The sequence below is a fragment of the Rhinolophus sinicus genome, linkage group LG11 (genome assembly GCF_036562045.2).
Source record: "Rhinolophus sinicus isolate RSC01 linkage group LG11, ASM3656204v1, whole genome shotgun sequence".
NCBI lineage: Eukaryota > Metazoa > Chordata > Mammalia > Chiroptera > Rhinolophidae > Rhinolophus > Rhinolophus sinicus.
The window spans coordinates 46,604,579-46,624,523 of record NC_133760.1 but is presented as its reverse complement, the minus strand read 5'-3'; the positions used below and the strand labels follow the sequence as shown (position 1 = coordinate 46,624,523).

Below are 19,945 nucleotides of genomic sequence, written 5' to 3'. Positions count from 1 at the left end.
CATGCCAGGCAGAGCAGGGAGGTGGCCAGGCGATGGCAGGCCGGGAGTGCTGAGCAGAGCAGCTCAGCTGGTGCCAAGGACGGCCGTGCTGGTCAGACCTTCCTGCCACTCCCAAGCCTCCTGGCAGCAGGACGCCATGGTGGGGGACGAGGAGGGCGCTGACAGACGTCTTGCTGGGAACCCACACGCTGGCAGGTGCCGGCCAGCAAAGGCAGAGTTTGTGGGTTCAGATAAGAGCATGGGGAAGTCCAGGCAGCCGTTGGAAAGCTGACAGCCTGACTCATAAAATCAATCCCTTGCGTCTGTACTGCAGCATCACGGCACCTGGGGGGCTTCAGGTGGCCCAGCTGCCAGGCGTCCAGCAGGAGCCAGTGCTGCTGGCCTGGAGTTCAGGCCTCAGCTCTGCCACTGAATAGCTTTGCCCTGGGCAGGTCAGCGCTCCTCTCTGGGCCGCAGCCTTTCATCTGTAAAGTGGGGCCAGGATCTCCCTAAGCGGGTGGTTGTGGGGCTCTAAGGAGAGTCTGTACACGGCAGCACAGCCAGCCCCGCAGGGCCCCGCAGGAAGCTGTTGCTTGCCAGAGCTCAGAGATAACGGTCCAAAGTGTCTGCAGAATTACTACTTGAACTTTGTTTTTGTTTCATTAGCTCATTGTGAGGACATCAATAGCAATATGTCCTGATATCTCTGACGTCACGTAACCATTTCAGGGCTGGTTAATCGCATACCTGCTGCTCATGATTTCAAGCAAAGTTTCAGTTACTTGGCCTAAAGCAAAACTGCCAGATGTGCCCTCCTCTTCTCAGAGAACATGTGCCCTGGCACACAGACCCTCCAAACATACGCTGCTCAGCACCGGGAGCCAAGTGTCAATCCCATCTGTGCCCGAGAGTGTGACCAGTGGTCAGCAGACGGCGCCTCTCCCCGACCCTCGGTCAGGAAAAGGAAAAGCATCACCCATTTGATCTGATCAGTGTTGAACCAGGATTAGTTAAAAAACACAACAAAAAGAACCTCAGCAGCCATTACCAATGGCGTCACGTGTGTGGCAGAGCGTCCCAAGCACGACAGCACCTCATCTTACCTTTGGTGATGATACTTTTCTCCAAATAATATGTTCTCCCTCACATTTCCATGGAAGAGCCACGCCTGCTGGGAAATGCAGGCCAGGGTCCCGCCGACGGCCACAACCCCTTGTTGTAACTGCATCTGGAACCACAGAACCAGACCCCCTTCAGACGCAGACCCGCCGACCTCCCCGGGGCCCCCTGCACCCCTTGTCCCTGAGCGTTCCTTCTGAAGGTGCAGGGGGGTGACAGGATGTCTTATCCACACACTGCAAAGCCCAACTGTGGGGATCGAGGGTCTCAAAGTCAAGCATCCGCAAGGGGCCAGCCAGGAATGTTCTAGAAAAGGCAGTGGTGAGTCCTGCCTGCAGGGCTGCTGCTAGCACACACAGCACCTTGGTGCAGCTCGAGCAAGATGCCCCCCGAGCGGCCCCATCACCAAAGCTCCCTTTTCCTTCGGGTGCACTGACTGGCTCCCCTTCCTCAGCCAGGCCCCCAGTGGGCCTGCACTATTGTGGTGGTGGCCCTGCCACATCCTGCACTGTTGTGGTGGTGGCCCTGCCATGCCCCGTCCTCAGGAAGCAGAGCTGGTGCTATGCAAGGATGCAGGCCTAGTGCAGCCAGAGTTTCGCATTTTGCAAGAGAAGCAGAAAATCTAGTTTCCTGTGGAAATTTTGGACTTTTAAAACATTGGACAATCCAACTAAAAAACATGCCTGGGCTCCAGTCTGTGACCCTGAGGGCACAAGTTCATTTAAGATGACCCCGGTAGACGCTATTGGTAAGGCCGTGTTCATAGCCGTCGGGAGAGGAGATATGGAGGCCGGCTGTGCTGCGATGCTGAGGGCTGACGCTCAGGGGGCAGTGAGAGTGTGTCAGGGACAGAGAAGCAGGATGGCCAAGGCGGTTGAGGGAGGTGACACGGCTTCACCTCAGGAATGGTCTCAGGGGCAAAGAACATTAACCTTGCAGGAGACAGAATGGTGACAATAATGGTAATAACAATATGACAGCTACAATGAGCGGCATATGCCAGGCACTGTGTGAAGTGCATGTAAAGTAATGGTCACTGCCGCTGCGAATTATGCTACAGCCGACTGTTACATTACATACAGTATGTCGTTTAACCCTCACTATGACCCTCCTTAGCCCCATTTTACAGATGAGGAAACTGAGGCTCAGAGAGGTGAAGATACCTGTCCAAGGTGAAACGGTGAACATAAAGCCGAGACAGGTGGTGAACCCAGGCAGTCCGGAGCCCGATCACTTAGCCACCCAGCCTCCCCAGGGACCACAGTGAGGGGCCTTATCCCACCACTGTCACAGGGCAGACACAGTTATTTTCTCTGGGACGGTCCAAAGGAGCAGACCAGAGGGTAGAACTTAAAAGGAGGAAATTTCACTGCAATAGATACCAAAACTCTCCAAAGAGGGAACTGGCTGTGATGCGTTCCCATCACTGCAGGTGTCTGAGCAGAAGCTGGCTCATCGCTTACAGGATGCTGTGAAGAGATTCGCAGCTTCCTGTAAGGTGGAGAACTGGCCGGGGCCACCTGTAACACACCTGTCTCTGAGGAATCCGGAGCAGGGTGACCTCGGGAGTTCACCTGGTTCTGCCCCCACCTCCACCGTTGGGCAGGGAAGGAGTTGTCACTCTTTCTAGAAGTGAGTCCAAAAGAAGTCACCCTGGTCTGGGGGATTGTTTGGAGCCTGGCATCCCCGTTTCTTCAAAGGTGCCTTCCCCTCTCCCTGCTGCAGGCAAGGGCAGTGCCAGGTGCCCAAACTTCTCTCCAGGAGCAGCGAAGTGGGGGGAAAGAGGACGTAATATATTTCCCCGGAAAGTTTCTCACTCGTTTGAAATGAGAAACCCTGACAACTGAGGGGCCTGTGAATTCGGTACATTGCTTGGCCATTCCTTGGGGGTCACACAGCTGAAGACAAGGGACCAGAACCCCGGGTTCCTCCTCTTCCTACCACAAGGTGTGGAGAGAAGCTGGGGACACACCGCTGCTTTCGTTCCTGCGTGCATTCAGCCACTCCATCACGGAGGAAGGCTTGCTCGAGCAGCTGCTCTGGGCAGACACCAGGGCATGGAGACGGACGAGGGAAAAACACATCCAAAGTCATTGTGAGTCTCAGCCTCCCGGGCCCTTCCCTGCCAAGCTGCCGGGCTGGCCTTGCTAATCAAGACAGCTCGAGTCGTGGGGAAAACGATGGCCTTAATGACCCATCTCTTCCTTTGACCAAGACAGAGCTCTCGGCAAGGAAGCAGTGCCCATTTAACACACATCCTCAGGAGGCAAGCCCGAGAGTCTGTGAAAAGCGCAGCGCCTATCTGGCCAAGGAGCGTGCAGCTGCCAAGTTCATTAACCTCCCTGAAATGACCCTCAACCACCTACGTGCCCTGTGTCCAGTGCAGCTGAGCTCCGCCGCTGGGTCCGCTGTTCTCACAGGGCCCCAAACATGACAGGCAGGGAACCATGTCACTGTCACCTTAGTGTTCCAGCCTCACAGCACAGCCACACAGCTTACCTGTCCGAGGAGAGCTGCAATGAGGGAGCTTTTTCCACTTCCAACATTCCCGCATATTCCCAGGACCTTCCCCTGCCAGAGAGACAGCAAAGACACAGTCATTCTCCCCGTCCTTAGCAGGTGTCCTGGACCCAAGGTGTTGTCTGCAAACTGAGCAGGTGGGGACCAAGGGGTCCCTGCTGGCTCTGGGAGGCGGCAGTTGCAACCTCTCACCTGACCCCGATACACAGCCTGGGTGGGTGCAGGAACCTAAGTCCTCATTAAGTGCTTCCCCTTGCGCAGTGGGCAGGGTGCGCGGAGGGCTTCTCGAAATCACGTACGAGCGAGCGGTGACGTGAGACAGCCTTTGCTGGCCTGGGGTGCCAGGTCCTGTCCTGAGGACCGTCCTGTGCCCAGGCTCCAGGAAAGCACATCCAATAGAGGTTAAAAGCCGGATGGGGGACAGACAGTAAGCAGGATAAGCCAAGTGCGGAGTGTGTCAGACGCCTGCCATGGAAACAGACAAAACAGGGAGGAGGTGGTGCCCGTGGGTGGAAGCCTTCCTGGAGAGGTAGCTGGCTTCGCTCGTTCTCCCAGAAACAGGCCCTGAATCGAGGGTTTGAGTGGAAGGAGCTTGTTGGGAGGCGCAGGAAACCCCAGGAAAGGGAAGGGAGCCCATCAAGGACATGCTGTTAGGTCGCTGCCACAGGAGGCCCAGGGAGCGCGGTTCTGCTGGGAAACTCGAGGAAACAGGAACGGAGCACCGTGTTGTCTCCGCAGTGGCGGGGAGTCGGGATAAACACCCGCCAGTCAGCGTTGGAGACCCTCCCCCTCATCTGTTGGCGCTTTGTGGGTGGTGGGGAGGCCCCTAGGGCACGGATGCAGAGCTGGCAGTTAGTGCCACAGCACACGGGTGGACCACTGTCTGTATCTGCTACAGGTGACATTTGAGTAGAACCTGAAGGAGGCAAGGGTGAGCCATGCAGATGTCTGGGAAGCCACGGCACGCAGAGCAATGCTCCACGTGGAGGCTCAGAGGAGGGCACGAGCCCACTCGTGTTCAGGCAGACATTGCAATGCTACAGTCGAAACACCCAAGAACGTTCTAAGACCAGCTCTCCGGGATCCCTTACAGCAAAGGTATGGGCCACACATGGCTCCTCCCCACCTGAGCTGGACCCCCAGGGCCTGTCACCTGCCTGCCACCCCCAGCACGGGAGGGCTGCTGCTGTCGTCAGGAATCAATCCTTTGACAAGTCTTTCCTGAACTCCAGGCTCCATGCTGTGCTCGGGGGCAAAGGAGGCAGATGTGGCCCCTGCCTCATGGAGCCCAAAGGTCCCTGACACCGCAGAGGAGAGAAGTTACTCCACTTGAATTCCAGTAAAAGGACCTGAAGGAACTGGGGCCTAATGGAGCCTTTGGGACCAAGAGACCACAGGGATGGATCCCGCCTCCGCAGACACTCGGCTGTCCTTTGAGTCCTGTCCTCCACACGGCGCGAGGTCTGAACTTTCTACATTCATCCTTGTCTTTAGCAGAAAACCCACGAGGCCTCCACACCCTTCGTTCATCCACAAAACGATATTGGGAGCCTCCTCTGTGCCAGGCCCTGGGCTCAGCGCAGAGCCACACTGTGACCAGGACAGACCACGCCCTGACCTCGGGGAGGCTGCAGTCTGGTGGAATCCTGGAAGTAAATGCAGAAAACAATGGATGCCCTGAATTTGGGACACTGAGGGCCAGCAGTTAAGCTGGACTCGACCGTTAGCTGCTAACATCAGTGGAGACTCATGATGGCTTAGCATTTGTGCATGGTCTCTCTCGGTTCTCACGCCCACCTTGCGAAGTGGGTAGTATTATTCAAATATCCATCAAAAGATAAAGAAACAGGCTTCAGGAGGTCAGTGCACCGCAGGTCGCGCCGCTGGTCAGTGGCTGAGCCTGGACCCAGGTTCTCCAGGCTCCAGAGCGCACCCTTCATCCGTGTGACTCACTGTGCTGCCACCACTGTCTTCACTTTATGTCACAAACCTTGACCGTGTCCATGAGGCTCAAGTCCAGGCGTCACCAACGTACGGAAGAGGAGGAAAGCAATTGGAGGCCTCAAGGGCAACTTCTGTGAGACAGGAGAGCAGTGCACTCAGGCCTCGCGCGGGCAGTCTGGGGGCTGCTCGGCACAGGCGGGGAAAGTGATGACAAAGCACAGTGGGCGGCACAGAGCAGGGCTTAACTGAGAGCCGAATCCATCACGCTCAGCCAGCCGACCGACCCATAGCGCTCCCAGCGGAGAGGGGCCGGACAGCCCTTCGCTGCGAGAGACACCCGTCCGCACCAGCTCCTGAGCTCAGTGTCACACAGTAAATAAGGACCTCTCCTTCTGTGGTGCCCACACGGGGAAGGGGTGAGGCAACACGATAGGAGATTGAAACACAAGGCGCGAGGTGAACGCAGACTCCTCTGCCACCCGGGAATGCCGCTGCCCAGTTCGCCACCTGCAGGAGGAGGCCAGACAGTCCCGAAATGCAGAACGTTGTCTAAATTCTCTCTCTCCGCCCTGAGGGGAGGGGAGCAGCCCCAGCTCCGGCTGGCGTCCATTGCTGGGTCGCTGTTGACCTCATTTTGCTTCTCCCAAGAGCAGAGCTGTGTGGTGGTGAAGAGCACAGAGCCTGGGTGTGACGCCCTCTCCTGCCACTTGCAGGACCTTGGGCGACTTATTTAACTTCCTTGTGCCTCGGGCTCCTCAATCATGAAGTGGTTGTTGGGGTGGTTAAATGAGTTATCGTGCACCCACGCAGAAAGGTCATTATTATCTATCCTGGTACTCACGTGTAAAACTAAGAACAAATCTGAAAAGATGTACGAAAGCTAGTCGGTTTGTGCCTAACCACCTGAATGGACTGTCCATTCAACACTGAAACGGGCTCCAAGTGCCGTCAGGGTGTCAAGATCACTACTAATATGGCCACCACCTTCTCGGCTTGAAGAGGGTGGCTCCGCTGTTGAAGTACATAGCTTCAAGAGTAGGAGAAGAAAACAGCCTGGTTGAGGCAGCCCGTGCCCACCTCCACGCATGCTGAACTGTGTCGGGCCGTGAGAAGGCCCGCGCGGCATGCCGCGAGGAGGTGGGCTGGAGGCCATCCCCTTAGCCCCATACCCACCTTTCTCACCACAAAGCTTATATTCTGCAGAATGGGCTTGCAGCTGCCTCTGTGCTGCTCTGGGCCGGTGACCTCTTAGGCCGATGGACTCAAACGGTACGCCTCCAGCCTCTGCTGCTTTTGCTCGCTCTCCACTTTCTTTAGGTTGCTTTTCGTGCCGGCTTCTTGCTCCCATGTCAAGGTGGCATTTGCTAAAAGCAAGACAGTGTCTGGGTCTTCTGGTTGGGTGATGTAAGATGGGGGGCTTTTCGCTATGAGAATTTTCTAAGATTAAAGAAACAAAATTAACTGGATAGACATCATCCATTTGCAAGAATCATCCCAGTAGATCTCCTCATGACCCCAAAATCACAATCTTAGCGATTCTACCTCGGACATCCAGGAAGGTATTCTGAAGGTATGTTCCTAGGAGAACCTGCAGGAGAATCATCCGCTAGCTTGTGTCTAGGACAGATGGCCCCTTAGCCACAAGGCCTAGTGGGCCACCCACCTGGAGAAGGCTCATCCCAGCAGTTGACCATAATGCCCAAGAGCCAACTTTTGCCTGTCTTTGGGTAGTGAGCTTCATTGCTTGGCCCTAATGCTGGTGAAACCAAGGTCACACACTCAGTCTCTGCTGTGTCCTCTCCTTAGGTCCCCACTGAGCTCAGGTCAAAAAGCATTTGCCAAGCGCCCGCTCTGCCCCAGGTTCTGGGGTAACCAGCAGAAATGGGAAGGCATGGCTCCTCCTGCCTTTGAAGAGATTACAATCCGGGGGGAGACAGGAACGTGCACAGATCATTTCAACAAAATGGGACAAAGCACTGTACCAGCCGGAGAAGGTACACTTGGCTCCCCATTCAGGAGGTCTGCGTAATGGACGCCTGAGCTGAGTCTGTATGGGTGATGTGCAGGCAAAGATGAGGCCGGGGAGAGGAGAGGGGAGCGCTACTGTAGGGCACAGCCTGCAACAGCGTGGTTTGTTGGGGTGCAGGGCATGAAACAAGCAACTCAGGGTCACCGAGGCCCAGAGCTCAAAGTAGGAAGCGTGCGGGAAAGGAGGTGGAGCTATAACAGGGCCCGCAGATGGTGGGCTCAGCCAGGTCCTGGACGGGACGAGGGTTCGAGGATTTCCGGCAGGTGAACATCAGTGGTCAGAGCAATGTTTTCCTAGCTCTCTGGGTGCTGACGCGATATGACCTTGAGGACGATGTGCGAAAAGGACGCGTGGCCCATAAGTGACTGTGGTGGTCCAGACAAGAGATGGTGAGGCCATGAATGAAGGTCAGACTGGAGGTTGAGGAGCCAACAAACAGCAGTGTTCCTCAGTCTGAGGTAGCCGATGCCGTGATACATGCCGCTGATGTGAGGGGAATGATTCTTGGTCAGAAGTGGTGACTCTACAGTGTCCCTTCCAGTTAATCTCACAATGGTACCTCTTGAAACGGAGGGGATCCAGTGACCAGGACATGGGTCCGCAGGGCTCTTGGCTGGTGGGATGTGAGTGGTGAGGGGTCCTCACACTTAGGATGCTTGTGGCTTCCGGATTTCTGGCTGCAGTAAGCTCTTTCAGTGAGTTTGCAGATGTGTGAACATGCTGCTCTCTGGAGTGGGATGCCTTCCTTTTCCTGTCCTTACCTCCTCGTCAGAACCACTTCATCTGCCCTTCTTGCGTGTCGCTTACTTCCTTACTGTGTATAGCAATCCCCGGGTACCTGGTCCTACACTACACTGGAGTAAAGGCTCTCTCTTCCTTGTCCCTGCATGTCCCACAATGCCTTGTGTGTAGGAAGCACACTAAGTCTTTAATGAACAAATAAACAAATGAGTAAAGTCCCTAAATATCACATAAATGTGGTGCCCCTCCTGCCCTCTTCATCACTGCCATCACCACAGCCATTATAGGACAAACTAAGTAGGCTCTCATCCCCTCGCCCCTGCCTCATCTTTGCTTGCGCTAGGTAGTAATTTCCAGTAATGTCCCACTCCCGGAACAACTTGGATAAAAAGTAGAGAATCAGGAAGTCGTCTCTCTGGATGGCAACTCCATCTCATTTTTCTGTAAATGCACATACTCTCTTCCACACACATTTACCGATCCAAGTCTGAATGGAGGGCCTTCTCCCAATGTCCACCAAGCCCAGCCCTCCAGTGGGTCCACACAGCTTCCCCATGTCTGCAAGTTCCCCACCCAAAAATGAGATCTTTCTTCCCTACTCACCCAATGTTAGTTATACCTTCATTCTCCTTAGCGAGACATTGACTTCCGACATTGCTTTGACCGAGAAAGGCAAGATCGCGATGGAAAACTTCATTACGTTAAACATGGTGATCACACTAAAAGCCTGAAGAACAAAAGAGAGGGAGGAGGTTTAGGAGGAGATGTGGCCTTGGCTCTGAACCATTACATCCACGGGGATTCAGCTTCCTGAGAGGGGAGACAGTGGCGCAGTTGGGATTCTCAGAGGAACAATTTCTTTCATTTCATGGCTCAGAAATCATGGGTTGGCAAATCAAGGATAGCAACATCTTAATACTTTTGCTTCTGGATTTTCACCCAAGTGGTGGAGAATTTATCCCCTTGTCTCTGACAGTCCAGAGAGGATAAGGTCCAGGGAAGGGCTCTAAGTGAATGTATTTGGAAATCTCCATTCATACCACACCCTTACTTGGCCTAGCCCACTCACTCAAAACCCTATGCAGATTTTTCCAAATCATTCCCTTCCCACTGGCCCTTTGGAGTTGGCGCCTCTTTCTCCACATGACACACAGTCCCAGGGATGAAGGCAGAAGCTGCCAGAGAGCGACTGACCTCTGGCTCTCCTGCCCCAGGCTCTGGCCTCCGTGCTCTGCCTCCCCACACACAAGGGACAGATTTGAGAGCCTTTGTTCAACTGCCATTCCCAAAAAATCCCTTCCCCTCTTCACTGGGGCCTTTCCCACTGAGCCCTGCCCGGTAGGTGGTTAATATCCAGTGGACCCCAAGAGGGCACATTTCCCCGCTCTGTTGGTGCCCCAGGGGTACACAATATGAGATGGCTTCATCTCAGATTTAATGTTCTCATCTGTCCAACTTGTAAATAGCGGCCTCTCCCTAACCACCCATTTAAGAAATTAATAACACAGCTTCCATTGGCAAATCTTATCTGCTGCTGAGTGGCTCCCATGGACAGGGGCCCCGGGCTTCGACTAATTCTACTCAGTTGTTAAGAGGATGATGAAGGGTGCTCCCTTTATCACATCTGGTCCTAAATCCCTCCCAAAGAGAACTCGGCTCCCCCAGGTCCCGAAGCCCTGTCTCAGCTTAGGAAGCACAGGCCTCGGCTGACAGAGCAGCACGTGCCGGACGCTTCGCCTGGGGGCTCACCTCCTGACCCCCCGGCAGATGAGGCGACTGCAAGGGAGTCTGAATCCAAAGAAATACGAGCCCTGCGCTCAGGGAATTTGTTCTTTGTCTGGCTTTCTTCTAAATCATCGTTTCAGGGAATATTAACTATGTGCACTCAATTGGTTTCAAATTAATTTGCTTGCTGTGTTGCTGGGGAAAGAAAATGTTCTGTTGTTGTTTAGGGTCCTAGGAAGCAGTCACGCTAATTGGGTAGCAGTCTGTTCAGGACACTCGTTCTGGCTTGGGGTCCGTGGCTGGGTTCAAACCCCTAGAATACGTGTGGGAGTCAACTGTAGGCGAAGAACCTGAGAAAATCAAAGCACCTCCCAAAAAAAGAGGACAGTAACGGGACTTCCGGCCCCCACTGGGTACCCCTGTAGGACCGTCCTGCCTTCTCCAACATCCCCCTCTGCCCTCAGCAGCCTGGATTTGGTGCAGTTCTTCCCCTGTGCGCACACCTACACTTGCTTGTTTCATTTTCTCTCTCTCTCTCTGATTTTGCTGATTTTCTTCCAACCACTTGCCCTTCAGACACTGGGTTTACTATTTCAGCTGTTTGTTTCTGTACTTGGGCCAGGGGCTATTTCCCCTCACATTCACCCCACCTCTCCTGAGGCTTCAACCTGAACCCTCCTGGCCTGGGTAAGAGCAGGCTGACTAGAACAGCAAACAATTATCCAGCATTTTCCGCCCACGGAAAAGAAATCCTCTGTCCTCTCAGCCATGGGGACTATCATCGCCCCATTTACAGATAACAAAACCAAGGCAAGAGAGGTTCGATGATCTGCCACTAGTCATAGCGGGTAAATAGCAGAGTGGGACGTCAGCAAGGGGACTCTGGCCCCAATCCCACACTGCCTCCTCACCCACTGCCTCACCTCCTCCCACCCAGACCACATCCACAGACTCCCCTTCGGGTAGCGTCTGACTCACCATGAAGAATACCAAGTGCTTGCTTGGTTTCAGTTTTGTTTTCCAAATGGAAGACTGTTCAGCGTTAACTACGCCCCCTGCCCTGCCATGGACCGGACAATAGTCGCCGTGAGCCCCCCCTTGTCAGGAATGGAATTCTGGCACCACCTGACCCACCAGACTGGGTGCTCTGGTGCCAGTGCCGGTCAGAGGTGGGGAGGAGCTTCCCACCTGGCACTTGCCAGAGTTGGGGTGCAAAAGAGGCCAGCTGTCAAGATGTGCTTACCACTGAGGCGGTGAGCTTGCGTCTCAGAAGGATGTGGCAGGTGAATGTCAGTACAATGGCTACGGTGGACGCAATGGGGGCCAGGACTGAATTTCCACTTTGGACAAATGCAGCTTTTTCCAGTAGTTTCTTTTCCCTCTTCCTTATGTCTGCAAAATATGTAACAGTCCACGCTGGTCTTATTTTGCATGTCAAGCACCAGCGTTAAGAAACATATTACCCCTGCCTGAACCTCCTTCAAAAGCGAGTTAGGGATCCCTGTTGTGAAGTTGAAATGAAAGGAAGCACAGAAAGCCCTGGGCACAAACCCAGCCCGTCCTGGGAGCTCAATGCATGTCAGCTGTCGTTGCTGGAGGGTTTCCAGCCCCATTCTCTGTGTGTCAGGAGTCATAGGCGCAGATGCCTGCAGGGGCCAGCCAAATACCATAAATGAAGGGAGTGGACAGAAAGTAAAACCAGAGGGAGGGTGTAGAGGGTGGCAAAATGGGGACCACGTGTGCCAGCCAAAGGGGCAGCCACCTCCCAGTGTAGGCGGCCTAGGGTCACCAGACCCTAGCTGTTCCCAAGTCTGAGATCTGGACTTTGGTGAGACAACTCCCTACTTTTAAATGTCAGGAACTAATTGAAAAGGGTTTTTAAATACTGTACGGGACAAACAAAACCCCTGTGCTGGCCTGAAGACTGCCAGCTTAGGGCACCGGCCCCGTGTCCCAGGAACAGCGACAAAACCCACGAGCATTTCTCCCTTCTAAGTGCCATGACTCTGCACCTCTCACAGCCTAAGTTTAAGCCTCAGTTAAAAGTCCTCAAGTTCAATTCCACATCCTCTGCAACAGCCCTTTCACATTGGCAACATGGCACCACGGCCATTCGTACCCACTATGTGCCAGGCACTCTGCTGAAGGCTGTGTGGACATTCTCTCATTAGATTGCTCTCACTTCATGGGACAAGGGAGAGGCTATTATTATGCTCTTTTGACAGGAGAGAAAAGTCTTAGTAGGTTAAGGAATTTGCCTTTTAAGTGGTCAAGACACTTGGGAGCCCAATTTTACTGGGGTCCAAAGCTCTGCTGCCCACGTGCCCTTTGCCTGGAGAACACAGGCCACCTCCTGACCCAAACTCACCCTTACCTCTCCACCTCCCGCCTTTGCCCCTCTCTCAGGCTTCCCCAGCTCTGTCAGTGCCCACACTCTCGCTACCCTTCAAGGCCTATCAGAAGTGCCACCTCTGCCAAGAGGCCTTCCCTGATCTCTCACACCCAACGTTCTCACCCCCGTGGAACTTCTCTCAGTTTCTCTTGTGGCATTTTACCCTTTTTATCCCATTATTAATTCATGTGTTCCCTCATTTAACAAATGTTAATCTGATTGGAGTAAAAGGGTCTCAGCTCTCTTCCGGTAGGGACGACAGAGAACAAAATAAAGAAGATCATTACAGATTGTGTTGGGTGATATGAACAAGATGAGCGGGGTGACGTGATTTAGGGGAGTGGTGGGGCGTGGACCTGCCTAGGACTGTGGTAAGAAGGGCTCTTTGAATCAGTGACACTGAGAGGAGACCTACAGTCAAGACAAAATCACCATGAACTTATAGCAGAAGACACTCCAGGCAGAGGGAACAGCAAGAGTTATCCAAGGGTCGGGTAAGATGTGGTGCAACCCGCGAGGTCAGCAGGGACCAGCTCATGCTGGATGTGATAGGCCATATGAGGGAGTCTGGATTTCATTCAGAATCCTAAATTTGAATAATCTAAGTGTGATAAGAAGCCACTAAAGATTTGCCAGCAGGGGAGGGACAGAATCTGACTGACATTTTTTTTAGTATATATGCTGCCGAAGTGAGCACTGACTGACATTTTTAAAAGGTCACCGGGGCCACTGAATGCATAATAGATTTTAGGGGGAAGGAGGAAAACGGGGGTTGCTGTTGTCCCGAAGGCAGAGGATACTGGCTTGGAGGGGAGCAGACAGACTGTAGGCATATTCTGGAGGTGCAGCCAACAAACTTACAGCTATATTTGAGGTTAGTTAGCTCATCGTCCCTTACTCTTAAAAGCAGGGACCCTTTTCCTGATCATTTGTGTCACCCCCGTGGCCTTACACATAGTAGGAACTTGGTAACTATTTATTGACTTAATCTAGCTCGTGTTAAATTGAATTAAGTTGAATGGAACCAAATTTATTCAAATCAAATCAATTGAGGTGAGTTCAATGTGTGAGGAAGTATTTCTGAGTCTTCAAAGAGGGTCCCGTAGGGCCACCAGGGTCCAAACCTGGGGTACCTTATGTGGCAAGCTGAGAAGCAGGTTTTCTAAAGCCACTCCCTAAATCATGGATATACAGCTTCCGGCCCAATTACATGCTGGTCTAAAAGTGTAATTGCAGATCTGGAGAGTCAATTGTAACAGTGGTTCAGATCATTAACTGGTCAACCACCTGAGTCTATGCCAGCAATTATGGAAATGTTCCTGCAATTAGATTTGCATTTCTATTTGACTGAAGTGGTTTTCATATCATCCTTAAAAGAAAAGCTATACATATGTCCTCTTATCTGCGCAAGCGATGTCAAGTCAGGGGGTCATCCACTGACGAGGCCGCTGCTGCAAGCACAGAGGCAGTTTCTGTGGAAGCGTGTGCGTGGGCGGGTGTGTGCGTGTGTGTGTGTGTGTGTGTGTGTGTGTGTGTGTGTGCAGACATCTCCTAAGTCAAGGAAATAGCCTGAGACAGCTCCTCTTCTGCTCACAATGTTTTAGTGGATTATTTTTTAAAAGGTGACTAACTGGTCAGTCAGCGTCCATATGTCCCGGGAAAGGCAAACCATATGGTGCTTACCTGCCGAGCCCTTGGGCGCACCAGAACAGATGCCTGCTTCTATTATAAAATCTCCATAATCCTCTGAAAAGCCTGCAGAGCAGCTCGGGGGGTCCCCTCAGCCCCCTTGTAGGACACCTGACCCCAGGAACCTTAAGGGCCCCTTACAAGGTCGCCTCCTACAGGGTAAGTGGTTCTTTACGCAGCCGCTCTCCCTGCCTTGAACGGTCTTGGTAAAGGATTTCTCCCAGGCGTACATTTTAATCAGCTTGATGCAGGTCACAAACTCATTCATTGTCTGAACGCGCTTGTCTGTCACTGAAATTGCTGACCTTCGGAAAGCTGAACTGAGCTTAGCCATAAACATCTGAAACCAAGGTCCAAACACTGTTCAGGGAGAACTGCTGAGTTGCAGTTGGCCTGAAAACCCAAGGATTGGAGTGTAAGTGCCAGGAGAAGTTGTAAGGGAGGTCAGCCTGCGAGTCTTGGCTGAGTCCTTCCCTTGGGCTGTGGCAGCTGACATGGTCTGGGGACACCCCAGTGATGGGGCAGGTGATACAAATACATGAATCACCAGGATGCAAAGAGTGTCAGGAACTTTGACAAACGGGAGAAGTATGTACCTCCCCCATCCCCAAGGGCATTCAAGGTCAAGTTTTTTTAAAAAACTATGCTGTGCCAGGAAAGGAAGGCACATCTGTGAGCACAAAGTGGGGGCAGGCTTCAGGTCCACGGCCTGGAAATGAAGCCTTGTGTCCAGTTCAGTGAGTGTGTGTGAAGTGCAAGCGTGAAGCAGTAACCCGTGCAAAGACGCGCCGTTACCTGGATGGGCATGAATAAGGCGTACACAGATATCCCGATGAGAGCTGTGGGCCCCAGAATGAAAAAGGCGTACGCCGCACAAACAGCCATTAGGATGGGGATGGTGGCTGGCAAGGGACAGAACAAGGCAGCTTCAAACAAGGAATAGCTATCGCTTGATAGTATATTGAGCACCTGGAAAGAAAGCACATGGGTTCAGGCTTTGAAAGGGCCACCTAAGCGTTTTCTCAGTTGAAGGCTTTTACAATGGCTGAGCGATGTGAGGAAAGAATTGAAAAACTGCCTTAAAGGGATGGGGGTTTATCAGGGGGCTAACACGAGGAGCTTTGTGGGTCTCATTCTGGCCTGACTTTGAAGAATCAGTCTCTCAGGACTGAGAATCTGAATGAAGAGGGACGTAAAGAGTGGTATTTCCATCTAGGAGCAAGCTGGAGAGACTGCTAGCTGCCTGCCCTGTGTCTGGCTCTCCTTCCTCATTAGCACAACTCTGCTTCGTGCCAGGTAGCAAGGTGCCCGGCTAAAAGACATTTCCCAGCCTCCTTTGTGGAAGGGGTGTGGCCATGTGACTGTTAGGGGCAAAGAGATACAAGCAAAGTGTCAAATGGGGCTTTGGGGATGGATTCCTAAAGGGAGCCAACTCAACTTAGAGGACATACCCCTTTGGTTCTCGCCTTCCTCCTACCAGCTATCTGAGATGCGGTTGTGATGGCTGGGTCTCCAGCGCCCGACTTGAATGATTATGGGAGCCATGTGCTAGGACGGCGATGTAAAAAAACATGGAAAGATCCGGAAATCCCCATAGCAAGCCCTGGTTTGACCTCTTCCAGACTCCATCCCACACAGAGTGAAGAGGGTTATTTTGTTTAAGCCGTTGTTATGTAGGGTTTTCTGTTACATGCAGCTGAATTTAACAATTGATGCAAGAGGCTTTGAACGTACTGAAAGAGAAACTGCAGGAAAGAAGCAAGTTTTTCCTGTTACCTCACATCACTTGGGGTTCCCGTGACTAGGAAAATTTTCTTGTGTAAAAAGTGAGGATTTCACTACTAAGAATTAAGGGCTTAAGAAAATGTCAATTTTGAAGCCCAACAGGCATGGACTTGATTATGGCTATCGCACCCCACTTACTGAACCATTGGAATGGCCAGATGTATTGGTCAATCCGTTTTATTAAAGGCCTGTAGTGTGCTCTCCTGCCGCCGTGTCCTACTGACAATCCCCAAAGGGATGGGTGAGGTGGCCCCGAGCCCAACTGGAACAGCGAGGCTGTCCAAATTCTCCAGCTCGAATGGACCCTCCTTTCTCTGAATTCCCTCTGAATTCCTCCAGCGTTCTGAGTCTCCACCACCGCACTTAGCAGGAGATGGGACATCGTGGTCAGGACAGGGACAGACAAAGGGAGGCAGATGCCCCGTCCGGGAAGCACAGCTCACGCATACTCAGAACTCAGGCTTTGTTTTCTAACGTAGACCCCTCCCGGACCAGCTTACCTCCCCTACCGAGATGTGTGTCAGCGTCTTGAAGGACACCAGGTTTTCAAAAACCAGAGTGGAGACAGCCACCTTCAACCGGATCGCCGTGCGGTAATTTATGGCCCAGGCAAGTGCCCAAAAGAGGACTTTGGTAAAGTCGGTGGCAAAAAGGGCGAGGCACAGGCCAGTGCCCACCCACGCGTTCCTGGAGGTGCCCTCGGTCTGCTGGAGGATTTGGTGAAGAGGATCGTCTGGAAGACAGCGCAGTGGAGAGGGGAGCGGGCCGCTGGGGCTTGAGGCGGGATGGGAGGCCTCAGATAATGTCAGCAAGCTGACTTTATGAGGCAAACTTTTTAATTAATTTCAGTGGCTGCTGCTGTGCTTGGCAAGGATTAGCTTTATGAAAATTCGCCCCCCAAGGAGCTCAAAGATAATGACAACGTACTAAACCCACGAGCTCGTAGAGAAAGTAACTAATGGCATTCTTTGTCAGTCTGGGGACCTGCAGACGAGGCAGAAGAAGGGCCAGCCCCACTCACCGGCCCTATGGCTGCCATGACAATGCACAGGATATTGGCCACAATGTCCATCAAAACACGGGTCCTCTGGAATTTCCAGACCACTCGGCCCAGAGAGGCTTTCTCAGGACCCACCTTTTCTACCTCTTCGTCCCAAAGGATTCGAAATCTGGGAGACAAGAAGAGGAAGAAGGAACGGGACTTACGTTTCCACTGGCTGTTTGAAACCACTCGGATGGACACACTCTGCAAGGGTGTTTCCCACGACCTCCCCCTGGCAGTGGTGGCTTCAGACGAGCAGCATTAATTTTACCTTGTTCCTTTATGTGCGGACGGGATACAGAAGGGGCAGGAAGCAAGGCCCTGACACAGCACAGGCTGGTTTCTGGCGTGTGGGCACTTCCCAGCCTTGCGTTTCCTGCTCCTGCTGCCCATCTCTGGCACAATACCAGTTATGGTAAAAGACAGAGGCAACGGAAAAATCAGGAGAGTCATCTTCTCAGGGCAGATTTGAAAGAAGGCCAGTGTGACAGGAGGGTGTGATGAGCGAAGAAGGGCTGACAGGACCCTGGGAGGCAGGGCAGGGCCAGAGCTCATGGGAAGGAGTTTAGATTTCATTCTCAATGCAAAGGAAGCCATTGAAGGCTTTGAAGCCCATGTGACAAGACCATGCTATATACCTAAAAGAACCCTCTGGCTGCTGTGAGAGCAGTGCATTATGGGGGAAGCAAAGGCAAAAGCAGGCAGACCCCAGTAGGAGACTCAGCATCCAGGTGAGAAGGGGCCGTGGCTTGACACTGGCTTGAAAGGAAACAGATTTAAGGAACGATGGACTGAGAGGGACAACAGTACCTACTGATGAATTAGATGTGAGTGAACAGGGAAAGGGGGATCAAGGATCCCAGGTGTCTGGCTTGACGAACTGTGTGAATGGAGTTTACAGAGATGGGGAAAAGGAAGGAGAGAATAGCATCAGGTGGGGGTCACGGGGGAAGAGTGCAGCTTTAGCTGTAAGGTGCTGTGAGTCGTCCACGGGCAGCTGTCCAGTCAGGTGGTGGTGATCAGAATTCAGAGCCCGGAAGAGAGGCACGGACTGAAGATGGGTGTTACTATGTCTGCCTGTGTTTGGTGTTTAAGCCTCTGGGGTGGATAAGTTCACCTGGGAACAGAGCATAACCTGGAAGAGAAGAAGGTCTCAGCTGATGTGGGGTAGATGGAAGGAGACATTCAAGGCAGACAGAGAAGTACTGGCCAGAGAGGTCAGAGGAAAATCCAGGCCTGACCCTGGTACAGCACCCTTCTCTCCGTGCTCCCGGGCAACTATGTCCAGGTGGTTTGTTTGGCAAACTACCACTGACTGAGATTCCTGCAGGGTACAGGTAAAGGGAAGCTGATTGAGGAAGCAATTGCAAGACCTGAACTAAAGTCACTCCCCCCCAGGCTGTGCCTTGCACTTGACCCCATGTGGCCAAAGGTAAGGAGACTGCCAGAAGAAACCAATGCAGAGAGAGGGCTTCGAGAAGTTTCCCACTGTTTAAGACATTGTGCTCCATCAGAACCACAAGTGCAGTGCCTGGGTGTCGATTTCCACACCCAGGACATGGGAGCACACAGAAGGGCTGACAGGCCCCTTCCTAGGGTGGTCCTCTGACCCGAGGTGACCCAGGCGAATCCTGATACCTTTTGGCGTTGGTGTTGGATGAGTCATAAGGTGACAGTGGGGGCAGGGTGTCCACAGTCAGTGTGTGCTTGTAGCCTTGAACCATCACGGGCGTGAGCCAGGAAAATGTGGCAAAGGAGAGCAGCCCTGCGTCGTCCATGGGGTTGGGTGCCAACCTAAGACAAATGAGACGCTCAGTGTTCCAGGACGTTGGGGTCATTTGTGCTCAGTCCCGGCTTGCATTCTTAACAACAGTGATAGCCACAGTCACTCTCAGAACCTGTGACTCGCACCCGTCAGCCCTTTGAGCAGTGGTGTGCAGGGACCAGCTCATACGGCTTGTGAGAGCTGACTACTAAATTTTCAGGAATTTTGCGAGTCAGTTGTTAAACATAGACAATATTGAAAATTAAATTACATAGATTAAAGTAAATTATCTTAAAGACAAAGGCAATAAGTGCTGGAAATTCATTGCTTCCTAACTGTTTTACTAGAGTTACTAGTGTCTGTGCTCTTTAGATCGTGTGAGCCTGTTGTGTCTGTGCGCTGCCAACACTGCATATAATAAGGTGGTGCTACGCATCTCCTTAGACACGAGCTATTGCCTGCCTCTCACCAGGAACAGGAGGGGTCAAGAAGTGAGTGGCCAAGCAATGAATAAGGGACATGATGGACAGATGGACAGATGGATGAGTGGATGGATGGATGGATGGATGGATGGATGGATGGATGGATGGATGGGTGGGTGGGTGGATGGATGGATGGATGATGGATGGATGAATAGATGGATAATGGATGGATGGATGGATGGATGGATGGATGGATGGAAAGACAAAGGACAAAAAGCATGTAGAGCAGCAGCATGGGGCAGGGAGCAGGGGCAGTGCCCACTCTCTTGATAGACTGGAGACTATTCTGACCTGGCTTTCCCTCCAATCCTCCTCCTGGCTTACCTTGCATAGGGTCTCACCGGGATCATGGTTTTCAGGCTGGCGTCATATCTCTCTACAAAGGATCTCCGCCGGCCTCGCCGGTCCAGATCTGAGATAAGGTAGGGGTCTTCACCCACCATTCCGATGGCAGTCTGGAGCCCTGGGCCCTTGGCCTCAGGACAGTTTCACTGTGCAGCACAGAGAGAGGGGAAGGTTCACTGAGAGATAAGGACACTCTGGAACGGGATCAGGCAGCCTCCATTCCACCCCAGCCAGCTCCCTTGCTCCAGCCCCTTAGACCTGGTTTCACCAATCAGCCTTCCACATTTATGGGCTGTGTGGCCAGAAGCCCCTCCAGATCCCTCAACCCCACTCTGAGGCTTCCTTATTAGCAAGGACATTCCATTCTCCTTCTTTCCCATTTTGGGCT

At 52.7% G+C, this 19,945-nt stretch overlaps 1 protein-coding gene across 1 annotated transcript in view; it reads right to left on the bottom strand.

The window, feature by feature from the left end:
* Nucleotides 1–19,945, bottom strand: part of ABCC12 (ATP binding cassette subfamily C member 12) — a 52,203-nt gene that overhangs the window by 29,187 nt on the left and 3,071 nt on the right. Inside the window, 11 exon segments of the mRNA XM_074314948.1 lie at nucleotides 1,083–1,207; nucleotides 3,598–3,669; nucleotides 6,736–6,999; nucleotides 8,952–9,059; nucleotides 11,301–11,449; nucleotides 14,331–14,478; nucleotides 14,934–15,107; nucleotides 16,424–16,656; nucleotides 16,941–17,092; nucleotides 18,604–18,759; nucleotides 19,537–19,703. Of these exon segments, the coding sequence (XP_074171049.1) occupies nucleotides 1,083–1,207; nucleotides 3,598–3,669; nucleotides 6,736–6,999; nucleotides 8,952–9,059; nucleotides 11,301–11,449; nucleotides 14,331–14,478; nucleotides 14,934–15,107; nucleotides 16,424–16,656; nucleotides 16,941–17,092; nucleotides 18,604–18,759; nucleotides 19,537–19,655 (1,700 nt within the window). The 5' untranslated portion in view covers nucleotides 19,656–19,703.